Source organism: Mauremys mutica, chromosome 1 (assembly GCF_020497125.1).
Source record: "Mauremys mutica isolate MM-2020 ecotype Southern chromosome 1, ASM2049712v1, whole genome shotgun sequence".
Lineage (NCBI taxonomy): Eukaryota > Metazoa > Chordata > Testudines > Geoemydidae > Mauremys > Mauremys mutica.
Window position 1 is genome coordinate 351,210,682 of NC_059072.1, and position 24,398 is coordinate 351,235,079.

General features: G+C 45.5%; 1 protein-coding gene across 6 annotated transcripts in view; it reads right to left on the reverse strand.

The window, feature by feature from the left end:
- Positions 1–405: 405 nt before the first annotated feature.
- Positions 406–24,398, reverse strand: part of GDPD5 (glycerophosphodiester phosphodiesterase domain containing 5) — a 329,762-nt gene continuing 305,769 nt past the window's right edge. For 5 of the 6 annotated variants that reach the window (XM_045021717.1, XM_045021742.1, XM_045021737.1 and 2 more), the window contains 3 exons: positions 16,107–16,189; positions 6,274–6,386; positions 406–3,491 (listed from right to left, as the gene is read on the reverse strand). In XM_045021717.1, the coding sequence (XP_044877652.1) occupies positions 3,376–3,491; positions 6,274–6,386; positions 16,107–16,189 (312 nt within the window). In that variant the 3' untranslated portion in view covers positions 406–3,375. Of the gene's footprint in view, positions 3,492–4,718; positions 4,812–6,273; positions 6,387–16,106; positions 16,190–24,398 lie in introns of all 6 variants that reach the window. The other variant, XR_006580516.1, reaches the window with a different exon arrangement.

The following is a 24,398-nucleotide window of genomic DNA, read 5'->3' on the forward strand; positions in this document are numbered from 1 at the left end:
GCCACCCAGAGCATTGTGCTGGCGGCGCAGTGAGCTGAGGGGGAACAGCAGGGGAGGGGCCGGGGGCGAGCCTCCCGGGCCAGAAGCTCAGGGGCCAGGCAGGTGGGTCCCACAGGCCAGATGTGTTCCACACGCCGTAGTTTGCCCACCTTAGCTTTAAGGCTTCTGTTCTCACAAAGGAGAGTCCTGAGCGCCCCGGCAACCACAAGCAAGCAGAGCCCTTCAGTCTCACCCTGTGGAGAGAATGACTTCTTCACTGTAGAGACCAGAACATTTTGTTAGCAAGCTCAGCAAACAGAACAGCACACAGCAGCAGAGGAATGCTGTATGTTTATTTCACAGAGGGCTGAGGGGTTGATTTGGGGTTAGATATATTTTCATTGAAAAAACTCTCATACTTTAAAAAAAAATAAATTAAATCTTTAGGACAACAGCGGTAATAATCACTGTATAACCTGGCGGGTCTGGGGCTCGTAGCAAAAATTTGTGTTGTGAATCGACTTTGTTTAGTCAACAATGCCTTGCTGAGTTTCTTTTAATCCTCCCAAACGTTTTTTTTTTTTTTTAAAGTGTCTGACCTTCCCACAAAGTCATCTCCAAGGATAAAAACCAAACTCACAGGTAACCATCAACAGATGCTCAGATGTAAGAAAATCTTTCAGTTGATATGACAAATCAGCCAGGAATGTTTCAATACTGCACCAGGAACAGTGACTTTATATAAGACCATTCAGTTCTGCAGAATGCCACCTTGTTTCACACAGGCTTGAGAGAGCACCATGAAAGAGGGTAATGTATTGGGGGTGACACACAGACCCGGTACCAGGTTTACACTGGTAAAAATCCAGTCAATTCAAATTATTTTAATAGCTGTACTTTGGATTTACAGTGGTGTAACCCTGATAAGAATCTAAAGGGTAATAATTGAGCCACACATTTATATAATATAAATATATTTAATTCCTTACCTGTGTTACATCTTTGATTATTAAAAACAAAAGATTCAAGGAGAATTTTTTCCTCCCACCACCTAGATGCTGTTGACATTTTGCACTTCATTCAGTTAGATCTGTCAGTTTCACTTTCTGTTTCTAGTCAGTTTCACTTCCCGGTTCTTATGCACCAGACCCACCACTTCTGGGTTTGGCTTTCTAACACTGCTGGGGAATGTTTACAGTTTTAAATCATTTTGAAAATAATTTCATGATAATATTTCTATTCTGACCAGGGCTGGCTCCAGGCACCAGCCCAGCAAGCAGGTGCTTGGGGCGGCCAACGGAGAGGGGCAGCACGTCCAGCTCTTCGGTGGCGGGTCCCTCACCCCCTTTCGGAGCGAAGGACCAGCCGCCGAAGACTGACATGGTGGCGCTAGAGCTGATCGCCCCCCCTCCCTTTTTTTTTTCCTGCTTGGGGCGGCAAAAACCCTGCAGCCGGCCCTGATTCTGACTATGGTTTGGCAAAGCCATTAACACACTCTACGTCTGGCATCCAGTACAACTTGACAGCCAACCCTAAAGAGAGTTTGCTCTCTGTTTAGCAAGGTAAATGCCATGGCTTCAGTTCCGTCATGACTGCCAGGCAGGACTCTGCAAATAAATCCCATTTCGCCTCACTTTTGATTGAAGAATCACAGACTTGACTCAAATCCCTCATCAAGAGCCAAATTTCACACACAATTGGTTTTCAAGGCAGCATTTGATGAACTTCAAAAGAAGTGATCTATGCTATTTCCCATATTCCATCTTTCTGTGTGTGCTGGCTAACACAGCTACAGTAAAGAGGCAAAACTAACAAATACCACAAAAGATTAGGGATTGACCCAAAGCCCACTAAAATCTAGGGGAGTCTTTTCTCTGGCTGCAACAGACTTTAGAACAGGCAAAATTGTGAAAAAGCGAAATAGCCCCATACCTGCTTCATCTCAGTGATAGAAGGGAGAAATGACAGTCACAAAGGAAAAGTGCCTAGACTTTCATTTGTGTCCCAACTGCGATGTGTGGAAAGAGAGACCCAGTGTGGGGGGAGTGGGAGGAGGAGTCGACGGAGAAAATAAATATTGACATTCGGAAGAGGGGGAAAAAATACATCACTGATCCGCTCGATTTCTGGGCTTTTCTACTATAATGTAGGATTTTGGTTTAAAGCCTCTTGCACTGAAAAAATGCCAACGGTAGCTCCTACTCTGTGCAAGCACCTCATTTTCTGTCATTATCGCTCCTTTGGAGGAAATTAACGTGCAGTCTTTAAAAAAAAAAGATACTGCTTCTACGCAACAACAAAGAATTAAGGAGAAGGTCTCCCTTGTTCTCCTAGACTGCTTCACTTTGTGCTTTACTATTTACAATCCAGCATTCTTTGCTGCTTCTTCAAACTTCAATTCTTCAAGCTGAGCTGCCTGACCTGTGACTGAGAAACACCGGTTACCAGGCCACTGCTGATTGTGACTTCCCTTCCCCACCACCAGTTAAAGGGTTAACACAAACTACACCACCTGTTCTAAGTGGCGGGCACTTCAGCTGGACCAGGGGGATGCGCAAGGTGGTGAGTGCTCTCTACTAGCCATCAGGGGATCGAGATTTTTCATGGAGACGGACTTATGAAGTACCAACTAGGGGTCTATTTAAGGTCTTCACTCCGGTCAGGAGCATCTGGGGAGATTTCTCTGGGGAAGGACTGCAGTATAGGCCATAAAACTTGCCAAGGGTTTTGCTCTGAGCACTTTCTATCATATATTTCATATGATCCCTGCATGCCTTGGTCCTGCTATTCTGGGGGAAGGCGTGAAAGTGATTCAGTCAACCTGATTCCTTCCGCTGGTTCCGAACACACTCTGGGAGCAGCACCTTCCCTCCTGCAAGGAAGCGCTGAACAGCCCTCTATCCGATTAGCGAAAACTTCATTAGCCAGAAAAAGAAATGCCACGTCACAAGAACTTCACAACATAGGTTTTTAGACAAGTTCAGCTAACAATCGCTGCACCAAGGGGAAGAGTTGAGTGGAGGGGGAAGATCAGGTCCATGCCCCGCCTGTCTCCCCCAGTGTCCAAGATGTCACCTCAACATTTCATCAGATTCGGCCAAAATGTTCCCGTTTCAATGCACAAGTTAGTCCCGCTCGTGTCCTGGAAGAAATACATACAACCCCCCAAAATACACGAAAAAGGGACGAAAAAAGGACTTTCTACATATTTACAAAAAGCTGCCCCAGCCTCAGTGTCCAGAGTATGTCAGGAGCCAGCAACCAGAGCAATAGAAGGGGTCTCTGCATGCTCAATAGTTCCACAGAGCGTTCCCCCATCCCAGACAGCGTGAATACCATCCATCGCAGACGGGAGCACTGCGGGGGGAGGGTGTCATGCCACGGGCCTTTAATTCCTCAGTCCATGCGTAGCCTCATGTCCCGATGATCCATGGGGGCGACACCCTCGTTGGAGTAACCGTTTTCAGAACACAACGACAGCTCATCTGCATTCTCCACGCCGTTGTTTATTTCTGGGGGAGGGGAAAGACAAATGAAGACATCATCCAAGTGCTGCCAATCACTGGAGTCCCCAGCCGCATCTTATTCAAATGCACTCCCTAGAGGCCGATCCGCCGGAGTTAATGGAAGTTCATGGAGCTCAGGACCTGGTTAGAGGTGGCTCAGCACCTCAGGCCCCAAGGTTCTCTCATTTTTAGACAGGCAAACTCAGGCACAGAGAAGTTAAGTGAATTGCATCTCACCCCCTCCCCCACAAAAAAAAATTCACACAGCGAGTCAGTGGCAGAATATATGGGCCTGATTCTGACCCCGCAGTGATTTTACACCAGGGCGATTCCACTGCCTTCAGTGGAAGTACACTGGATTTATATCAGTATAAGCAAGATCGGGATCAGGCCCCTCCTCCTACGGCAGCCACAGAGGTGGGTGAGGTAATATTTATTTTGGACCAACTTCTGCTGGTGAGAAAGCCAAGCTTCCAGGCTACCCAGAGCTCTGCTTCAGGTCATAACACAAAGTCCTCAAAGGTACTCGAGTACCTTTTCCAAAGTACCTCTGGGCCCCGTGAGCTGTGAGACCTGAAGCAGAGCGCTCTGGAGCTTGAAAGCTGGTCTCTCTCGCCAGCAGAAGTCGGTCCAATAAAAAGGTCTCACCTCACCCACCTTCCGGCTCTAATATCCTGGGGCCGACAGGGCTACAACCACCCGGCCTGCAGCTCAACCGAGACAATCCTGTGGCAAGTGCACCCCCTGCTGGGAAGACAATGACATGCCAATGAAAATAAAAAGTTAGTGGAAGGTGAATGGGGGTGGGGAAGAGCATGTGCTTAAGTGGTCATTAGTCCCCTAGACCGGAGCCCCTTCAGAACCTTCACCCACAGGACAGAACAGGGGTCGGCAACCTTTGAGAAGTGGGGTGCCGAGTCTTCATTTATTCACTCTGATTTAAGCATGCCAGTCATGCATTTGAACGTTTTTAGAAGGTCTCTTTCTATAAGTCTATAATATGTAACTAAACTATTGTATGTAAAGTAAATAAGGTTTTTAAAATGTTTAAGAAGCTTCATTTAAAAATTAAATTAAAATGCAGAGCCCCCCGGACTGGTGGCCAGGACCCAGGCAGTGTGAGTGCCACTGAAAATCAGCTCGTGTGCCGCCTTCGGCACACGTGCCATAGGTTGCCTACCCCTGGGATAGAGCCAGCTAATGCCCTGTGTGCGAGCACTCGGCTCGTCTTACCTTTCAAAGAACTACTGTCTTTAATAAGGGGTGGGGGTGGGGAAAGGGGGCAACGAATCAGGTCAATTTCAGATGCCATCTAGTGGCTAGAACCTGCAAGATAGTTTAATGAGGCAAGGTTAAACAGAAGAAATTGACTCAAATTTTCAAACAGGTTAGCGCTCGGGATCGCAGTTAAAGATGGAATAGATCCAGCAGCTCATGAAGTCCATGAGCGTTGCAGCGCAGGGCACAGCCCCCTCTGGATGGCGGGTGCATCGGATGTTATACCGACACACTATGATCTTAACTGTAAGGCCAAGCATCGCTTTCTTACTCTGCTGATATTTAAAGAGGTGACTGCAATTATGTTGGAAACAAAACTGTCTGACCCTGCTGAGCGCCTGCTACACACGCCCTAAAAGGGACAATCAGCCCATTACACAGTTCACCATTTACTTCCCTCTTCCCTACCACTAACAGCTGTGAGTGCTCCTCCCAGTGCACTCCATTCTCCTTTCACCTGAGAGCAGTGTGAGGCTGCCAGCCGGCTCTCGCTTGAGAGAAGGGAGCTTCTACATTTAAAGCCCTGTTGGCCTTCAGATCCCTCCTCAAAAGTCTCCTTTGCCATAATTCCTACAGAACACTTTCTCAATGGCAAGGCTGCTGGTGTGTGGAGACCACCGCCTATCATGCGGGTTGGTATGTATCACCTCTGTTTCCTTCCTTCCCACCTGTCTGTCTCCATCTGTCTTTTGCCTTGTACTTGGATAGTCAGCTCTGTGGGGCAGGGACAGTTTTTTTCATTCTGTTTGTACAGAGCCTAGCACAATGGAGTCCTGGCCCATGACTCTGGCTCTTAGCTGTTACAGGAATACAAAAATATCACCACCACTGAAGATTACTTTCAATATCCAACTGTCCAACTTGGTACATTTCTTAATGCTCCAATACTAACAACGTCCCAAAGCCTCGCGATTTTGTAAACACTCAAAATCCCTGGGGTTTGCCTCACTTCCTAGTCAGTTACCCCAGCTGTGTCTGGACAGATCCTATACTGATCTACGAGATCAGGATCCTGCCTGTGGTTCATGGACCTTTCCTGACAAAGCAGTAGCTTCAGTTATTATTATGCATCCTCCCACTACCATATTGAGGCCCGACCCTGCAAGCCCGACTCCCACCTCAGTATCAGTGGTCATGTGTGAGTGAGGACTGCAGGGCCAGATCCTGTCCAGTGCTGAGAGAATCACTAGGAGGCTGGTTGGCTTGCTGCTAACCCCAGGATCCCAGCACAGATTTTCAGTTATTTAGATTTGATTTTTTCTTCCCGTCCTCTGCCTCCTCTAAGCGGAGAGCTGCCTCCTTTCTCCACAGCCAATACACAGGTCAGCTCTCTGCTTAGATCTGTGGTGCTATCCGCAATATCTCTAGTAAGAGGCATGCTCAGGGAGTGGGGGCACTGGAACAAAAGGCTCCATTATCTAACTGATGGCGAGATAAGAGCAGAACTCCTCCCTCTGACCCTGGGTTTCCTTACAGACATTCCGAGGATCTCGCTCTCAAGCGGCCATACCTGAAAAGATCAATTTCTCCTTCATGATTTTGACGTCCCTGCTGGACCTGCGGACAGCAGCACTGAGCATGATTTGCTCCGGGTTGTAAGTCCTTATGCTTCCCAGACGCCATCTGCAGCAGAAAAGAGGGATGTAAAGCTCTGTCCTCAAAAGGTTTATCTTCTAATGGCCTAAGAGGCTCTCTAAGCAAGCAGCCACTGACAAATGCAGTCACAAGCCCCGTCGACCCAATATGGCTTTATTCCACTAGAGTTCCTGGGCCCTGGTGTTAGGCAGCGATGGTTTGATTTTCTGAGGTGCACAGCAGCTCATTATCTCTGAAAATCAGGCAGTCCAACAAATGAAACCATTTCTGTGAAAGTGCCTTGGTATTCCCCCCCTTGTTAAATGTATACAGACTAATTACAGGAGGAAAATGTTCAGTAGTAATGCCTGTTTCAGACAAATCAGAGACATGCATAAGGAAGACATCAGTACTAGGTGCTTCAGAGGAAGGTGCAAGCAAACCCAAAGTGGGTTGTTATGGAATGACCTGGTCCCAAGAAAAAAAGTTTCTTCCTGACCCCCTACTAGAGAATGGCTTATGCCCTGAAGCATGAGTATTTGTAGCCTTTTCCAAAGCTCAGAAGGATTTTTTTCAAATCCTTACTACTGTAACTCTGCATATTATTATCCATATACAACACAGACCAGGTGGTTTGAGAGAGAGGTTTGAATACTGCACAGCAAGAAGTGTTGTGATTTGGTCACATTAGTGACTGTGCTCTGATGAGGGGGATAGAGTCAGGTACCGAGACCCAACATTTTTGGGTTTGGGAAATTCATTCTATTAATTTTTTTCTCTGTTTTTAAAGTGTCAATGAAATTAAACATCCTCCTGAAGCTTCCGCCACACAGAACATTGGCAGAACAATGAAATCCAGCAAGGTGACTTGACCATAAAAGTGAATCTGTCTAGGCCGAGGTTCATTGTCCCAACCAAAGAAACGGAAAAAGTAAAAAGCACAGTGAAACGTACAGCAGATTTTTAAAAATTTACTTTTAATCAGCTAAAGAATTGGTACCAACACAGGGAAGGACTTTGTCTTTTTTCCTTTTTAGCCTGGAAGTGTCCTTTGAACACATGGGCAATTACATTTCAGAGCTATTGGATACTTCAGCCCTAAAAGCACACAGTGACGAGCTAGGCTGAACCTACACTGATAAAGGCAAGGATGAGGCAGCCATGAGGCGGAGCAGGTAAAGGTGCTGCACTGGGTGCCAGGAAACCAGATTCTGTCCCCAGATCTCACGCTGATGTACTAGGCATCCCTGGACATCTGTACTCCTCTTCCCCTCCATTCCTTTGGCTTGTTGGTTTAGATTGGACTCTCTCCCACTATGGGTATGTACAGGGCCTTGCACCACACGGCCTCAATCCAAATTGGGGCCACTGGGTACTCCTAGAATATAAATATCATAGAATCATAGAATCTCAGGGTTGGAAGGGACCTCAGGAGGTCATCTAGTCCAACCCCCTGCTCAAAGCAGGACCAAACCCAACTAAATCATCCCAGCCAGGGCTTTGTCAAGCCTGACCTTAAAAACCTGTAAGGAAGGAGATTCCACTACCTCCCTAGGTAACCCATTCCAGTGCTTCACCACCCTCCTAGCGAAAAAGTTTTTCCTAATATCCAACCTAAACCTCCCCCTCTGCAACTTGAGACCATTACTCCTTGGGTGCTTCTATTTAGGCTGCATTCTAGACTCTCTAGGTGCAATAACACCTTTATGTCAGAGGAACTTCATCCAACTGCCTTTCCTGAAGCGAACATCTCCGTGTTACGAATAAATCAGCTGCCAAGAGAATACTTGGGGCAGAAATCCTGCTAAACTGTTTCAGGCGCAAAGTGGACACTTGTTTTGCATTTTTTTTAGATTTTAGGGTCAACTTCTGCCTTTGAATATGAGGGTGTGATTCCCACCAAGGTGGGGTCCCACTCTCTTCCCTGTGTGGGAAGTATATCAGGTTCTAGCTTCCAGTAAAGGATCTCAGCTAGTTCTCCCTTCTTTACATAGTAACTATGGCCTGGTCCACACTAAAAAGGGGGTTCGAATTAGGGTACGCAAATTCAGCTACGGGAATAGCATAGCTGAATTCGAAGTACCCTAATTCGAACTACTCACCCATCCAGACGCGGCGGGGTCGAACTCTGCGGCTCCCCCGTCGACTCCACCTCCGCCGTTGGCAGTGGTGGAGTACCGGAGTCGACCGCGGCGCTTCCGGAGTTCAAACTATCGCGTCTAGATCAGACGTGATAGTTCAAACTCCGAGAAGTCGAACTCACCGCGTCGTGGACCTGCCCAGAGAGATCAGTAACTTTATGTTGACACTTCATCGAGCTATAGGATCAGTGCAAACTGAAAGAGTTGATGCAAGCCTGTCAGGTTTCCAGTTATCTGGCGCCACCCAGTGGAACATCAAGGGAAATCACTACTACCTCATGCAAGGAATCCATTTGCTAGGCATTTAGCACCTACTGCAAAGTGCTGAACTTCTCATCGATTTAAGGGTACTCAGCCCTTCACAGAGTCAGGCCCACCCAAAAGGTTCTAGGAATACTCAGGCAGAAATCCACCCTGTGCAGCCTTTCTGCGCTGCCTCGTTAGCCTTCACCCCCCCCTCACTTGGGAAGACAACTCCCATCTTTTCACGTGCTGTACTATTTATACTGCTTGTTGTATTTTTCACTCCATGCATCCGATGAAGTGGGTTTTAGCCCATGAAAGCTTATGCCCAAATAAATGTGTTAGTCTCTAAGGTGCCACAAGGATTCCTTGTTGTTTTTGCTGATGCAGACTAACACGGCTGCCCCTCTGAAACCTATAAAACACTCTAATCCACATACCTCCTGGGGGGGGGGGTGTTCTGCTCTATCTAGGGGCACCGAGACCACTTAGAGAGAGGGATAAAATGAGTCTGCTCTACAGCCTTAGCAAACAGCCAGTTGGCTTCTAGCTCATGCAGTAGAGGCTCCTGCACTAAGCTTCCCCGGTTCGATCCCGTCTGCTGACAACAGGGGTCTGTTGGCATTACAACAGCAGGCAGGAGATTGCTCTTTACAAGGGACAGGAAAAAAGCATGTGATGGACAAAGCTACGCTGGGCTGACAGAGCCAAGGCATGCACAGCAGCAACCCGGATGAGGCAAGAGAAGGTGGAGCAGAGCTTGCTACATACACATCTTCCTGAATGCTCTCAGAGGCTGTCCCAAGGTGAGCCATTAACTGACTTTGAAGAAAAAAGTTTATGCCATCAGCGCCCAACCCAATGAAGGGCAGAGGGTCCTCATCTCCCATGGAAATCAGCATTGCAGCTACTCAACATGTCGCAGGATCAGGCTCTCTGCAGTCATGGCCCATAATGAAATGGTCTGCTGTGAAGTTCTGTCCTATACGGTTCTCAGATACTTGCAACATTCTGGCTGGTGTGCAGGACTAGAACTAGGTCGGGGTGTCCCATCCCTACAGGAAAGGCCCAGCAGAACGAGTTATTTTAGGCCGTGACTGAGGTTTGGTTCAGATACACAGAGCCCAAGTGGAGAGGTGACTGAATATAAGAGCAGGGAATCTGCTGGCAGGATGTTCTGTGAGCAGCCCTCAGCTTAGGAACTCATTGCCTCGTGGGTCTGAAATAGCTGCAACCTAGTGACTTCAAGGGCAGGTTGCTTCACCCCCTGCCCTGGCTTTTGGGGGGTGGAGGCGAATTAGGAGGGTAATGATGCTTACCCAGGCAAGACTCCCAAGGATTGCAGTGGTCCCTGTGTTTTGCCTGGATGAGGAGTGCTAAACATGGCCCAGAGTCTGAAGACTGCAGGCAATGTTAAGTGTGACGTATTAATGGCAACCACTCTATTTCCATCATCTCTTACCACCTGGATTTTCAGAATAATGCAAAGAACTAGCTACATGTTCAATTAGGCCCAACTCAAAGCATGGCCTGAATGAACCAGTGCAAAGGACAGTTGAAAACAAGACAGAACCCTAATGTTGAATATCATCATTCCTACAAATCCAAGACTTTAAAAAAAAATGAGGTAGGTGCTTTTTACTTTTAGACTGAATTGAAAATAACACATTGGTTTGGGTCAGGGTCCTGTGGGTTTCAATCCCAGATGAAATACTATATACAGGGTTTTCAACATTTAGTATATGCCTGGAATCCAGAATTCCTATTTAAAAAAAAAAAAATCCAGTGAGCATTTAACATGTCTAGTCTGATCACCTTGGCTAGGAAAGGCCACAGAAATACATGTCCGTTTCTCAATGATGTTGATGTGAACCGAGCCTGTGTACCTGGGGAAGAATTTGCTCCACAGTAGTAACATTCCCATAACGTTCACTGTATTTTTTCGCTAGCAAAGTACCATTTTAAAAGGCATCAGTACAAGGCAGCTTCAGATAACAACAGATCCAGTTATTCTGCAGATTGAGGACAACAGTGCAAGTCGTCGCGTACCTTCTAGCAGGCAATACTTACAAATGGCAAACGTTCGAATTCAAAGGAGGGGAAATAAAAAAGGAGACACACACAAATTGGGACATTTATCAGTAATACAATCTCATTGCTCAGAACTAAATGTATGGAGAAGGTTACACACAAAGAGTTTGGTTCAAACATAGAAATAAAAGTGGTGAAGGCTTTACTGCAGAGTGAGGACAGATTTCAAATAGTCCCTAAAGGCAGAAGAAACTGAAACAGCCAACATAATAAACAATCAAAAGAGTATTTCAGGGAGCCTGAAATCCAGTGTCCTGGGGTCTTGAGTCTCTTCCAACCTACACTGGCAAAGTGCCATTGACTTCAGTGGATTTACTCCTGGTTTATAGTGGTGTAAGAAAGAGGAGAATCTTGAGAGATTCTGAGCTCAGAACAATGCAGCAGCTGATGGCCAAATCTGTTACTACCCCTCCCTCCCCACTGATATCTTATCGTTGCCAAGACAATCGTGAAAAGCGAAAGCCAGCACTTGCTGCGTTTTGCCTTGGACAGCAGATACACGACGCTTTGAGGAGATAGTGCGGTGAGCTGCGCACACCACAAGCCAGACTGCGATCTGGGACACATCAGGAGAACTGTGGAGTAACTTACAATTATGCTGATGTAACTGAGAACAGTATCTGGCTCAGAAGATTTGCCAAGAACTATGGTCAGCTTTCGCAGGTCACCCAGTGCACCACAACTCCTTCCCACTTCTCAAAGGGTAACTGACATTTTGCCATGAAGGGCTAAAAACCCCTGAAATATTGTATATCGATTCTGAAGCCAAATTTGATAACTTGGAAAGGACTAAATAGAGCAGACTGGACTATAAAAAACCCTGCCTGGAGGGTGATCTTGCAATGGGATATTTCTACTGGAGAGCACCATGATTTCCCGGAGGTTACCTAATTAAAAGGGGCTCAGGTATCCTAGAATAACACTCCTGCAAATGGAAGTGGCTTGTACCATTGGCGTGGAATGTCCAAGCGTCTCTAGAAGGGTCAGTTGGACGTGGCAGGGGAGGCCGCCTAGTTTTAGTAACTATTGAATAAGTTACGACTCAGACTCTCAGCGAGACAGTCGTGGTTATTTGTGGAGCTGTGGCGATTAAAGCATCATTCAGGGGCTGTTCCGTATTATCCCAGTCTGCAGTGAAGCCCTAGCAGAAAGAAAGAGGAGGGTGGAGTGAGAAGAGGAGGAGGAAAGCACCAGAATTACCTGATCATGTGATAGCTGTGAGATGCCAGAATGCAGCAGAGAGAAAGAGGAGGAACATGCACAATAGTCAGAGCAGTAAAAGAATAAACAAGGCAAGAAGGCAAAAAAGATCAGTTAAAACAGGGGTGGGCAAACTATGGCCCGGGGGCTGCATCCGGCCCTTCAGATGTTTTAATCTGGCCCTCGAGCTCCTGCCGGATAGCAGGGTCTGGGGCTTGCTCCGCTCCAGCCAGGGAGTGGGTTCGGGGACATGCCCCACTCTGCGCATGCTGTGGCTCCGCGCAGCTCCCGGAAGCAGCAGCATGCCTCCCCTCCGGCTCCTACACGTAGGGGCAGCCAGAGGGTTCCGCATGCTGCTCCTGCCCCAAGCGCTGCCCCTGCAACTCTCATTGGCTGGAAACTGAGGCCAATGGAAGCTGTGGGGGTGGTGCCTGTGGATGGGGCAACACACAGAGCCACCTGGCCGTGCCTCCGCATAGGAGCCGGAGCGGGGACATGCTGCTGCTTCTCAGAGCTGCTTGAGGTAAGCACTGCCCGGAGCCTGCACCCTTGATCCCTTCCCGTGCTCCAGTCCCCTGCCCCAGCACTGATCCCCCTCCCACCCTCTGAATCCCTCGGTCCCAGCCCGGAACACCCTCCTGCACCCCCAACCCCTCATACCCAGACCCACCCCAGAGCCCACGCCCCCAGACGGAGCCCTCACCCTCACCCCGCACCCCAACCCCCTGCCCCAGCCTGGAGCCACCTCCCGCACCCTGAACTCCTCATTTCTGGCCCCACCCCAGAGCCCTCACTCCCTCCTGTACCCCAACCCCCAATTTCGTGAGCATTCATGGCCCGCCATACAATTTCCATACCCAGATGTGGCCCTTGGGCCAAAAAGTTTGCCCGCCCCTGGGTTAGAAAGTCATCTCAATTGGTACTTCCCCACTTGCGAGACCACAGAGACTCGCCATCTTGTCACTAGGGCGGAGGCTGAACAGTAGAGTAATTTGTAGCCCTGCTCTGGAATGCAGGAAAGCCATTCCCAGGGGGTAGGATGAGCACATCGAAGGTGTGGCTCCCTTCCAACCCATCCTTGGGGTGAAGGAAGTAACTGATTTGCCCAGCAAGACGCGCAAAGAATCCACAAGGGTCAGATTCTGAGCCTGTCTCGCAGGAGCTGAATCACTGCAGCCAGCAGAGAGAGAGAATGATTCAGCTGGGATTGGTTTCTGAACTCCCCAAATGCAGCACCAACACTTCCGCACGGCAGAGAAAGGCACGAGGCATGGGAATGGCTCCCTCCGAGTGACACCCACGGGGCAGAGTGTGGGTTCCCAGTCCCACGTTTGTAAAGCCCTTGGCTTTAGTGACAGCAACTGGAATTTGTGGTGTTGCATTTTTCTTCACTTGTTTTTTTTTGTTTGAAGTCTTTAAAAGAGACAAAGAGATGCTTTGGAGGGTAACGTGCTGGCTATGGGAGGTTTTAATACTCACCTGTAACTGATTGACCCTGGGTAATTACACTAATAGGCTCAGACACATTGTGAGCTACAGGGTAAATGCAAGGGATTGAAATTCAGCCCTAGGGAAAGCAGGTACTACCGAAGTGAACTGCAAGTGTCCCTGCTTGCACCAAATTTGAATTTGTATATGGTCACCAAGAGTATTTCTGAGTTCTTACCACCACCTAGCACAGTGGGGATTTCGGGCACTTACGTAATAATAATTCTACCACTCCCTCAATGTCTGTTCATTTCACCTCTCACCATGCTCTTTACATTCTTTTTCTGGCCATTTTAAAATCCATGATTGCTGGAAGTTATCCCTGTCTCTCCATGCTCTCAGAAGCCTGGGCAACTATTTAAAAAGCCCAGTTTTTAAGGGGTGTAGCTCAGAAATATTAAATACACCTCTACCCTGATATAACGCGACCCGGTATAACACGAATTCAGATATAATGCAGTAAAGCAGTGGTCCGGGGGGGACGGGTTCTGCGCTCCAGCGGATCAAAGCAAGTTCGCTATAACGCGGTTTCACCTATAACGCAGTAAGATTTTTTGGCTCCTGAGGACAGCGTTATATCAGGCTAGAGGTGTAAATACATAAATTCAGGCTGTCTTAAGATGCAGATTCTTGGAAGGGATTCAGAGGAATTGTTGTAGAACTGCTTTAGGAAAGACCTGAATACTCTGAAATGAAAGGTCTATGGTCAAATGGTTGCCACTCCTGCCTTAAAATTCCCAAACAAGAGAGCAAGTCAGACAGTCACACCCTTGTGACTGATCCAGGGTGCTCAATGCATTTCTTTATCTGGTGTTCGTCTGAGGGAAGGGTTTATTTGATTTGTATGATTCACCTGCAATTTAAGAAATCACATTTTAGTCCCATGTGAAATTCCCTGGCTTGTGTTATGCAGACCAGATGACCATAAGGGTCCCTTCCTGGCCTCAAAATCTATTTTATTCAAAATATCGTCAAAATTCTGATAATTTTACAGATGAACTTTTGGTTTCTGGGAAACTTCCTAACGTGATATGAGGCTACTGAACCAAACTGCTGGTCAATTACACTTATGCCACAACAATGAAGTCAGTGACCAAAACTCATTGCCGGCATAACTCCGCTGCCTTGGAGTTACCCCTGTTATGAATCTGGGTTACTGAATTCAGCGGATGGCAAAGGTATAAGAGAGATGAACAAGGCCGGTTAGATGCAGTACAACGGCTCTAGCTTCTGGCATGGAGTCCAGTCGGTAAGTGGGGTTCTCAACAGCTGCAGACACGCTACTGTAACACATTACAAAAATAGCAAGGTAATTATCCGCACAGGGAATTAGTCACAAAACAACTTAGTCAGGGCAACGTGACATTGCAATCACTAGCTCGCGAAGCTGAAGCGGATCTTTCATGGGCGACTGCTGTGCCTAATGCCAGGATGTTTGTGGTAATAATCAGGATGGAAATTACAGCCCATTCAGTACATACACTGTGGTGGCTTAGACATGCCAAACAGAAGGTTACAAAGAGAAATTCAGAAAAGGAGAAGGTGGAGTTTTAAAATGACACATTTCCTTAGGCGGACACTGCTGTCTTCCTGTCCTCAGGGTGTATCTATTTCTGAGTCCAGGTTTTTCCAGGACAGCCAGGTCACAGTGTCATAACTGGTGTTGAAAAGTTCCTCTTTGGAAGAAAGGCAAGTTTCAGGGGATGTGCCAGGGTTCCCCCCAGGATAAACAAAGGAGAGCATGGCGTGGGTGACTGATACTTGTAACAAGGTTCCAAAAACATGTTAAACATTCCCCAACCTGCCATTATGAATTCCTAATGCAAACAAGTAGGTTTACTTGCAACTTGCCAAAAAATTAGATCTTCATCCTATGAGCAAGTGGGGTACTCTAGTTTGTGTTCTGCATTTGTTTCCATACTTAAAGATATTTAATCCTCAGATAAACCAAGGAACCAAATGCAACCTTAGCTATGGGATCTGTAATGAAGTTTCCAGTACCAGCTAGCAGAAGTTATTGCTCCCTCTGTCCGTTAGAGAAGGGTCGGGAACCTTTCTCCACACGTTAAGATAAACCTGAACTGTAAAGCCATTAGGTGATCGGCGAAGTTATGACAATCTCATGCTTTTCTGCTTCCAAACTGAACATCGCAATTTTAAAACACCACAACTATTAGAGGTTTCTTCGCATTCTAACTCATTCCCATGATGGGAGAATCTCTGGAGCTGCTGAGAATTCCTCATACAAACTCTGAAGTATTTTAAGCTTTTTCCTGGTGGTGCCCGTTTCTCTTAAGCATTGACAGTTCTCTCCTGCACACATTTTTTTAGTGTCACAGCAAGAACCACACCAAGTGTGAACCACCCCCCCTTTTCAGAAGTCCTCGTTCTTCACAATCTTTATGTCTCATGTAGCAGCTTCAGTCACCTGCTTATAACTGAGGGGGGTAGCTGAGGGGATAAGTAAATTGGGACTGGGGGTGATTATAAGTGTCATTATAAGCAAGGGTTCTAGAGTATACTGCATCTCCCTTTTATCTCCACACCCTTGAGATGAACACACACCACAAATACATGAGAGTTGATCTGTAATAATGCTACTTACTTCTGGAATATAAAAACTCCTACAATGATGGTAAATGAAATGAGATCAGCTGTTATCCAGATTAGATTGTACTCATCTGGAGGCTGGAAGACAAAAAGACAAGCACACGTTATACCTTCCAGTTTGTACAAATTTGGAGAGCGTTCAATCCTAAATAGATCGTCGTATACAGAAATATCACAAACTTCATGACACAGACATGTGCCCTGTAGATGGACCAAATCTTCTTTTTACCCTAGCCACACCTGAGCAAGCAGGATTTTGGATCCCAGTTCATCTGGATCCCCAAGCTACCCTTGTTTTTTTACTTTTAAAGACCACCACATTGCCAGGAAAGACCTGCAAAGCCGCATCCATTCTAACCCTCTTTTCGCATGCTCTCAGTGTTCTCAACACTCACCTTTTGGGCTGAAAATGTCCATGTCTTGTCTCTCGCTCTGAAGAGGAGATTAAACTACCTTTGGTTATTTCTGAGTTTATGGGGGACTGAAAAAATACACTCAAGAAATTCTCTACCCAGACTTTGATCTGAACTTTTTACTACAGCAGGTACAGCTCAGGTTTTAAACTTGGCCTGGACACACTCCCCATTGAGGAGCAAGGCCCTGATTCAGGTAAGCACTTCAATCCCTTTAACAATCTGGGCCTAAGTGTAGCTGGGCTCAGCGCTGCAATGCCTAACTGATTTAGGAGCCTAAAGCTCATTTTCAAAAGGGATTTAGTCACTAAGAAGCCAAAATCCTGCCAACTGTCAATGGGATTGTGGCTCCTCAACACCTAAATCCCTTTTGAAAATGAGATTTAGGCTCCTAAACCAGTTTGATGTTGCAATGCTGAGGGCAGCGATGCCTAAACACCTTTACAAATCCAGGCCCAAGCATGTTTTTATATTTCAGTGGCAGATCCACAGCTGGTAAAAATGGTCATAGCTCCGTTCACTTCAGTGAAGCTATGATCATTAACACCAGTTAAAGATCTGTCCCTAAGTATGCAAGTAGACCCATGAACCTCATGTGCTTTACTGAAGGGGGGTGGAAGGGCTTTGCCAAGTGGAGAGAATCTAGCTTTAACTAAAAAGTCAAGTGATCGAAAAATGACTTAAGGTTATGCTCAGAGGGCAGCTATACCTATCAATGTACCTCTGCTCTGCTCACACAGCCCTGCAGATATGACCATCTCCAAGAAAGCAAAGGGTTGCCCTTTGCTGAGCCCAATCACCTTGCTAAGTCCCCAGTTCAGCAGTGCACTAATAAACACAAGATGTGAGAGAGTCATTGGGACTTTATAAATGCTAATACTAGTAAACGCAAACCACTTTTTTCTATTCTAATGCAAAAAAAAATAATAATAATTGGAGATATACCAATCTCCTAGAACTGGAAGGGACCTTGAAAGGTCATTGAGTCCAGCCCCCTGCCTTCACTAGCAGGACCAATTTTTGCCCCAGATCCCTAAGTGGCCCCCTCAAGGATTGAACTCACAATGCTGGGTTTAGCAGGCCAATGCTCAAACCACTGAGCTATCCCTCCCCCCTGCTCATGCAATGTTAGGGTTACCTGGATGAAAAACAGAACACAGAAGGTAAGACTCAGAGTTCAATCTATTTAGCTTAAGAAAGAGAAGGTTAAGGGGTGAGTAGACAACGGTCTGTAAGTATTTACGTGGGTAACAAATATTTAGAAATGGGCTCATCAATCTAGCAGAGAAAGGTTGAACTGATCCAATGGCTGGAAGTTGAAGTGAGACAAATTCAGACCGGTAATAAGGCATACATTTTTAACAGTGAGGGTAATTAACCACTGGAACAATTTACCAAGGGTCATGGGGCATTCCCCATCAATGACAATTTATAAATCAAGATTGGATGATTTCTAAGAGATTTGCTCTAGGAATTATTTGGGTGGGGGTGCTCCGTGGCCTATGTTATATAGATCAGATTATCACAATGGTCCCTTGGAATCTATAATTCCTTCAGCAATGCTTATTCTATCTCCTTGCATGTAACAGCTTCTATTCCTGTTTATCTGTCTCAGGGTGGCTGAGTATAGCACATTTTATATTGTAAAAAGCGTATCATAACTTGGCACATCCTGTTAGTTTTATCTAACATTTCTGATGGAGTTTTAAATCTTTGCATTTAACAACTGTGAAACAATGACATTGTAATAAATCAGTATTTAAATGTTTGAACTTACTCATCTATCTATATACATTAACTATATTTAAACAAACATCACATAGACATGTGACCTCTCATTTGAGCAGGTCAAAACATTTTAACTAAAAATTTCTGGACAAAATATAGGGTTTTGATGAAAGAATTTTTTTTTTTTACGGGAAAAAGTTGATTGACTATATTTTCCAATTTTTTGACAGGAAAATTCAAAGCAAAACATTTAATTTTGAATCAACATTTCCAAAATGTCAACATTTCAAAACTAAATGTTTCGATCAAAAAATGCCCAGTTTTTCATCAGGGCATTCCCAAATTTAAGGTGTTTTTTTTTGGTAACTTTTCATTCCATGAGAAAATTTTTGATATTATGAACAACACAATGTTGAAATATCAGACTTCCCCATGGGCTGAAAGTTCTGTTTTCTGAACAGCACTCTCTCTCAACTGGAATAAAATACTAGCTTTAGAAGTTAAGACAGGATTATTTCTGTAAAGAAAAACTAGGTGTTTTAATTCACATACACTATGAGTGACAGCATTTGCAACACACCAACGAACCAAAATCTCCCCACAACTCCTAAATGCTGAGCACTGCTGGGAAAGGAGCACGGGAAGTAAACACATCTGTTCTGCAGAGATACACAAAACTGAGGCCTTTTCTACACTACAGGGGCAGATCGATCTAAGTTACGAAACTTCAGCTATGTGAATAATGTAGTTGAAGTCAACGTACTTAGATCTACTTACCGTGGGGTCCACGCTATGCCATGTCGACTAGAGACACTCTCCCATCGACTCCCCTTGCGCTTCTTGTTCAGGTGGAGTACAGGAGTTGATGGGAGAGCGATCGGTGGTCGATTTAGCGGGTCTTCACTAGACTTGCTAAATCAACCACTGATGCATTGATCACCACACGTCGAACCCCGGGTAAGTGTAGACAAGCCCTGAGCTCAGTTGGTTCAAGACTTGTGCAGTCATCCATCAGATCTCACCGTTTGACTTGTATTGACAGTTTCACTACAGGAAGCCATTCATTAGAAGCCCTGTGCTCACAAGAGGATATTTTTGACCTGAACACTAGACCTGTTCTGTTGATGAGCTCTCCAAACACTAATCACTCAAACTTAGTATCAGTTCAGTGCAGTGCTCATCAAGGTATATTCAAACAACGGCTCCTCTCTCCAGGGGAAAGTTTTCAAAGGCATCAATAGGAATTAGGCACCCAACTTGTTGATTTTCCATGGGAGTTGGGTGTGTGTCTGTCCCATGTGCCTTTGAAAATCTCCTCTTATAATGATATATTGTAGGCTAGTACAGTTGCTGCGCCATGGAAAAGACTATCATTTTCAGAGCCACTCGCACAGGAAATGTAGTTTGAAATGGAAAGCTGCATGTATATAATTGCAAAGACTAGTCGCACTGCAAAAATCTCTCCTTCACATGCTTGGCAGCAGGAATGACAGGCCTAAAGTACCTGCTAAAATAGCAGCCCTGGAAATATTTTAGCATGGCTTCTGTGCAGCTGAACTGAATCTGCATTTTGGACTTGGAATTATTAATACCAGGAACTAGCTGATGAAAAGAATCAGCAAGAGCATGAGTGAGCATATCTGTCAGCAAGAAGCCTCAGTTACCACAGAGACTGATGCAGCTGGCACTGATTTACCACAGCAGCCAATGGAAATGACATGCCTATTCATCCTTAAAGTGCAACAAAGCCCCTGGGGTCACCTGAGGCCCATAAAGAAATGTGCCTTGGAGATCATCACTTTTCAGCAAGAATGAAAGGTTTGCTTTGGCTCCCAGACTGAAATCAATTCTGAAAGAGTCAGATTTAGTCAGAACAGAATTCAGATGGTATGAATCACACATGGTCCTGACACTTACAGTACGAAGGGAGTTTTATGGTGAACAGCAGCCTATTATACATTAGTAGGCACTGACAAATGGGTTAATCTGAGAGACTGAATAAAGGGAAGATTGGACCAAACTCCATCTGTGATGCACACACAGTTCCCCACAGAGCTCAGCGAGAGCCAGAGGTTACATCAAAGGGAAGAATTTAGAAGACGGGACATATTTTTCTCACCAGACTTGTTCTTTGCAATACACCTGTTTTTATCTCTCCATTTCTTGTGCAGCAAGAGGGGGAGGGATAGCTCAGTGGTTTGAGCATTGGCCTGCTAAACCCAGGGTTGTGAGTTCAATCCTTGAGGGGGCCACTTAGGGATCTGGGGCAAAAATCTGTCTGGGGATTGGTCCTGCTTTGAGCAGGGGGTGGGACTAGATGACCTCCTGAGGTCCCTTCCAACCCTGATATTCTATGATTCTAAATGTGGCTTTAGCTCATTTACTTTCTTGTTACAGGCAATACTGATGAGGGAAACTCATTTTTATTGTTCTCCATGGTGGTGACTTGAGAGATATTGTGGCCTAGCGCTGGACTGTCAGGAGACCTGGGCTTGATTCCTGATTCCTCCCCCAACTGTGTGTCTGACCTTTGGCAAGTCACCTTTCCTCTTTGTCTTAGTTTATGGGACTAATGACATTGCCCCACCTCTGTAAAGTACTCTGTGGATGAACAGTGCTCTATAAGAGAGCTCAATATATTAAGACAGGTCTCACTGTATTTTTCCAAACCCTGATGTTTGAAGCTGAATCACTGGTCAACTTTTTAAAATAATTAATCCGATTCTGTTTCTAAGTGACCGGCTGAGCCGGCCTTGCCTCTGTTCCCATTTCAGTGGCCCGACACCTGTGAAAAGTCAGTGAAAAGAGTACTTTGAATGAATGACTGAGGATTACATTGCATCATTCATCCAGGAGGAGCCCAAATAACTTTACAGCAATTGTTCCAACCGCCACCAAAATGTCACTAAATTTCTTGCGTGAATAAGGATACATAATAGGAAGTGCAAGAGACTGTAGCCCGTTGAAATTTCCAGAGGGAACTTAGGAAGGCAGAACATAACCACACCAGTTAGAATCTGGCCAGGCATCAGACTAAGACAATACCACCAATAACTCACGTGAGAATGGTATGGGAACTACAGCAATTGCAAAGAGGACACTACGTTTTAGGACTCTTCTGAAAGACTGTCTCCAGGAGCCCAGCATCCCTCTAGCTTATAGAGGGGGCTGATTCAGAACTTGCTCACAAAGGAGGCAGTGAGAGCTGGCGGACAGGGCACTGCACTAGAACTCGGTATACCTAGTTCTATTCCTGGCTCTGCCACTGGCCTGTTGGTGGCCATGGGCAAGTCATGTCCCTGTGCCTCAGTTTCCCCATCTGAAAAATGGGAATAATACTGCTGAACTCTTTTTAAATCATTTTGAGATCTACTGATGAAAGGTGTGATAGAAGTGCTAGATAATATTATTATAAACCATGCAAATACTGACCAGCCACTACCCTGCTTTAATAGTAAGACATGTTGTCACATTGCAGCACAAGGTGGTAAGAACATAAGAATGGTGATACTGGGTCACACCAGTGGTCCATCTAGCCCAGTATCCTGTCTTCCGACAGTAGCCAATACCAGGTGCTTCAGAGGGAATGAACAGAACAGGGCAATCATCAAGTGATCCATCCCCTATTGTCCACTCCCAGCTTCTAGCAAACAAAGGCTTGGGACATTCAGAGCATGGGGTTGCATCCCTGCCCATCCTGGCTAATAGCCATTGATGGACCTATCCTCCACCTTTCTAGTTCTTTTGGGAACCCTATTATAGTTTTGACCTTCACAACATCCCCTAGCAAAGCGTTTCACAGGTTGATTGCGCGTTGTGTGAAGAAGTACCTTCCTTTTGTTGGTTTTAAACGCAGCCTATTAATTTCATTGGGTGACCCTGGGTTCATGTGTTGTGTGAAGAGGGGAAAAAACACTTCCCTATTCACTTTCTCCACACCAGTCATGATTTTATAGATCTCTATCATATTCCCTGTTAGGGCTCATCTACACTACCAGGACAGGGATGGTGTCCCTAGTTTTCTGTTTGCCAGAAGCTGGGAATTGGTGATAGGGGATGGATCACTTGATGATTACCTGTTGCGCTCATTCCCTCTGAAGCACCTGGCACTGGCCACTGTCAGAGGACAGGATACTGGGCTAGATGGACCTTTGGTCTGACCCACTATGGCCATTCTTATGTTATGTTCTTATGCTCTTACCACTTAAGTTGATGCAAGTTGCATCATTCAGGGGTGTGAAACCCCCCACCCCCACCCCCGAGCAACATAACTTACATTGACTTAATGCAGTGTGTACATCGCATTATGTCAGCAGGAGATGTTCTCCCACCGACACAGCTTCCACCTCTCATTGAGATGAATTACGTCAACGCTCCAAATCAGATGCCGCTGCATTGATCACAACTGCGCCGATTGGTTGTGTGGTAGTGAAGACAAGCCCCAAGTCTTCGCTTGTTGAAGCTAAACTGTCCCAGTCTTTTTAGTCTCTCCTCATGTCGAAGCTTTTCCATACCCCTATTCATTTTTGCTGCCTCTCTCTGTACCTTTTCCAATTCTAATGTAACTTTTGTGAGATGGGGTGACCAGAACTGCAGGCAGTATTCAAGAGGTGGGCGTACAATGGATTTATATAGTGGTATTATGATATTTTCTGTCCTGTTATCTATCCCTTTCCTAATGGTTCCTAACCTTGTATGTTTTTTGATTACTGCTGCACACTGAGCGGATATTTTCAGAGAACTATCCAGGATGACCCCAAGATCTTTTTCTTGAGTGGTAGCAGCTAATTAAACCCCATCATTTAGTATGTGTAGCTGGGATTATGTTTTCCTCTGTACATTACTTTGCATTTATCAACACTGAATTTCATCTGCCAGTCTGTTGCTCAGTCATGCAATTTTGTGAGATTCTTTTGTAACGCTTCACAGTCAGCTTTGGACTTATCTTGAATAGTTTTCTGTCATCTGCAAACTTTGCCACCTCACTGCTTATCCCTTTTTCCAGATCATTTATGAATATGTTGAACAGCACTGGACTCAGTACAGCTCGCTGGGGGACCCCACTATTTACCTCTCTCCATTGTGAAAATAGCCCATTTATTCCTAACCTTCGTTTCCTGCCTTTTAACCAGCTAGTGATCCATGAGAGGATCTTCCTTCTTATCCCATGACTGCCTACTTTGCTTACGAGCCACTGGTAAGAGACCTTGTCAAAGGCTTTCTGAAAGTCCAAGGACACGACATCTACTGGATCATCTTTGTCCACATATTTGTTGACTCCCCTCAAAGAATTCTAATAGATTGGTGAGGCATGATTTCCCTTTACAGAAGCCATGTTGACTCTTCCAACGTATTGTGTTCATGTAGGTGTCTGATAATTCTGTTCTTTACTATAGTTTCAACCAATTTGCCTGGTAGAGACGTTAGGCTTACTGGCCTGTAACTGCCAAGATTGTCTCTGGAGCCTTTTAAAAAAAAACCCACCATCACATTAGCTATCCTCCAGTCATCTGGTACTGGGGCTGATTTCAGTGATAGGTTACATATCACAGTTAGTAGGTCTGCAGTTTCATATTTAAGTTCCTTCAGAACTCTTGGGGGAATACCATCTGGCCCTGGTGACTTATTACTGTTTCTAATTTGTTGAAAAGCCTCCTCTATTGACACGTCAATCTGGGTCAGTTCTTCAGATTTGTCACCTAAAGAATGACTCAGATGTGGGAATCCCCCTGGCATCCTCTGCAGTGAAGACTGATGCAAATAATTCATTTAGCTTCTCTGAAATGGTCTTGTCTTCTCTGAGTGCTCCTTTAGTCCAGTGGCTCCACTGACTGTTTGACAGGCTTCCTGCTTTCTGATGTACTTAAAAAAAAATTGGCTGTTCGTTTTTGTGTCTTTTTTCTTAATTGCTCTTCAAATTCTTTTTCGTCCTGCCTAATTATACTTTCACACATGCCAGAGTATTTTCCTTAGTAGGATTTGACTTCAAATTTTTAAACTATGTCTGATCTTCCAACTGCTTCTTTTACTCTGTTGTGTAGCCAGGGTGGCTTTTTTTTTTTTTTTTGGTCCTCATACTCTTGTTTGTTTGTTTTTTTATGTAGGGGTACACATAGCTTTAGCCTCTATTACGGTGTTTTTAAAAA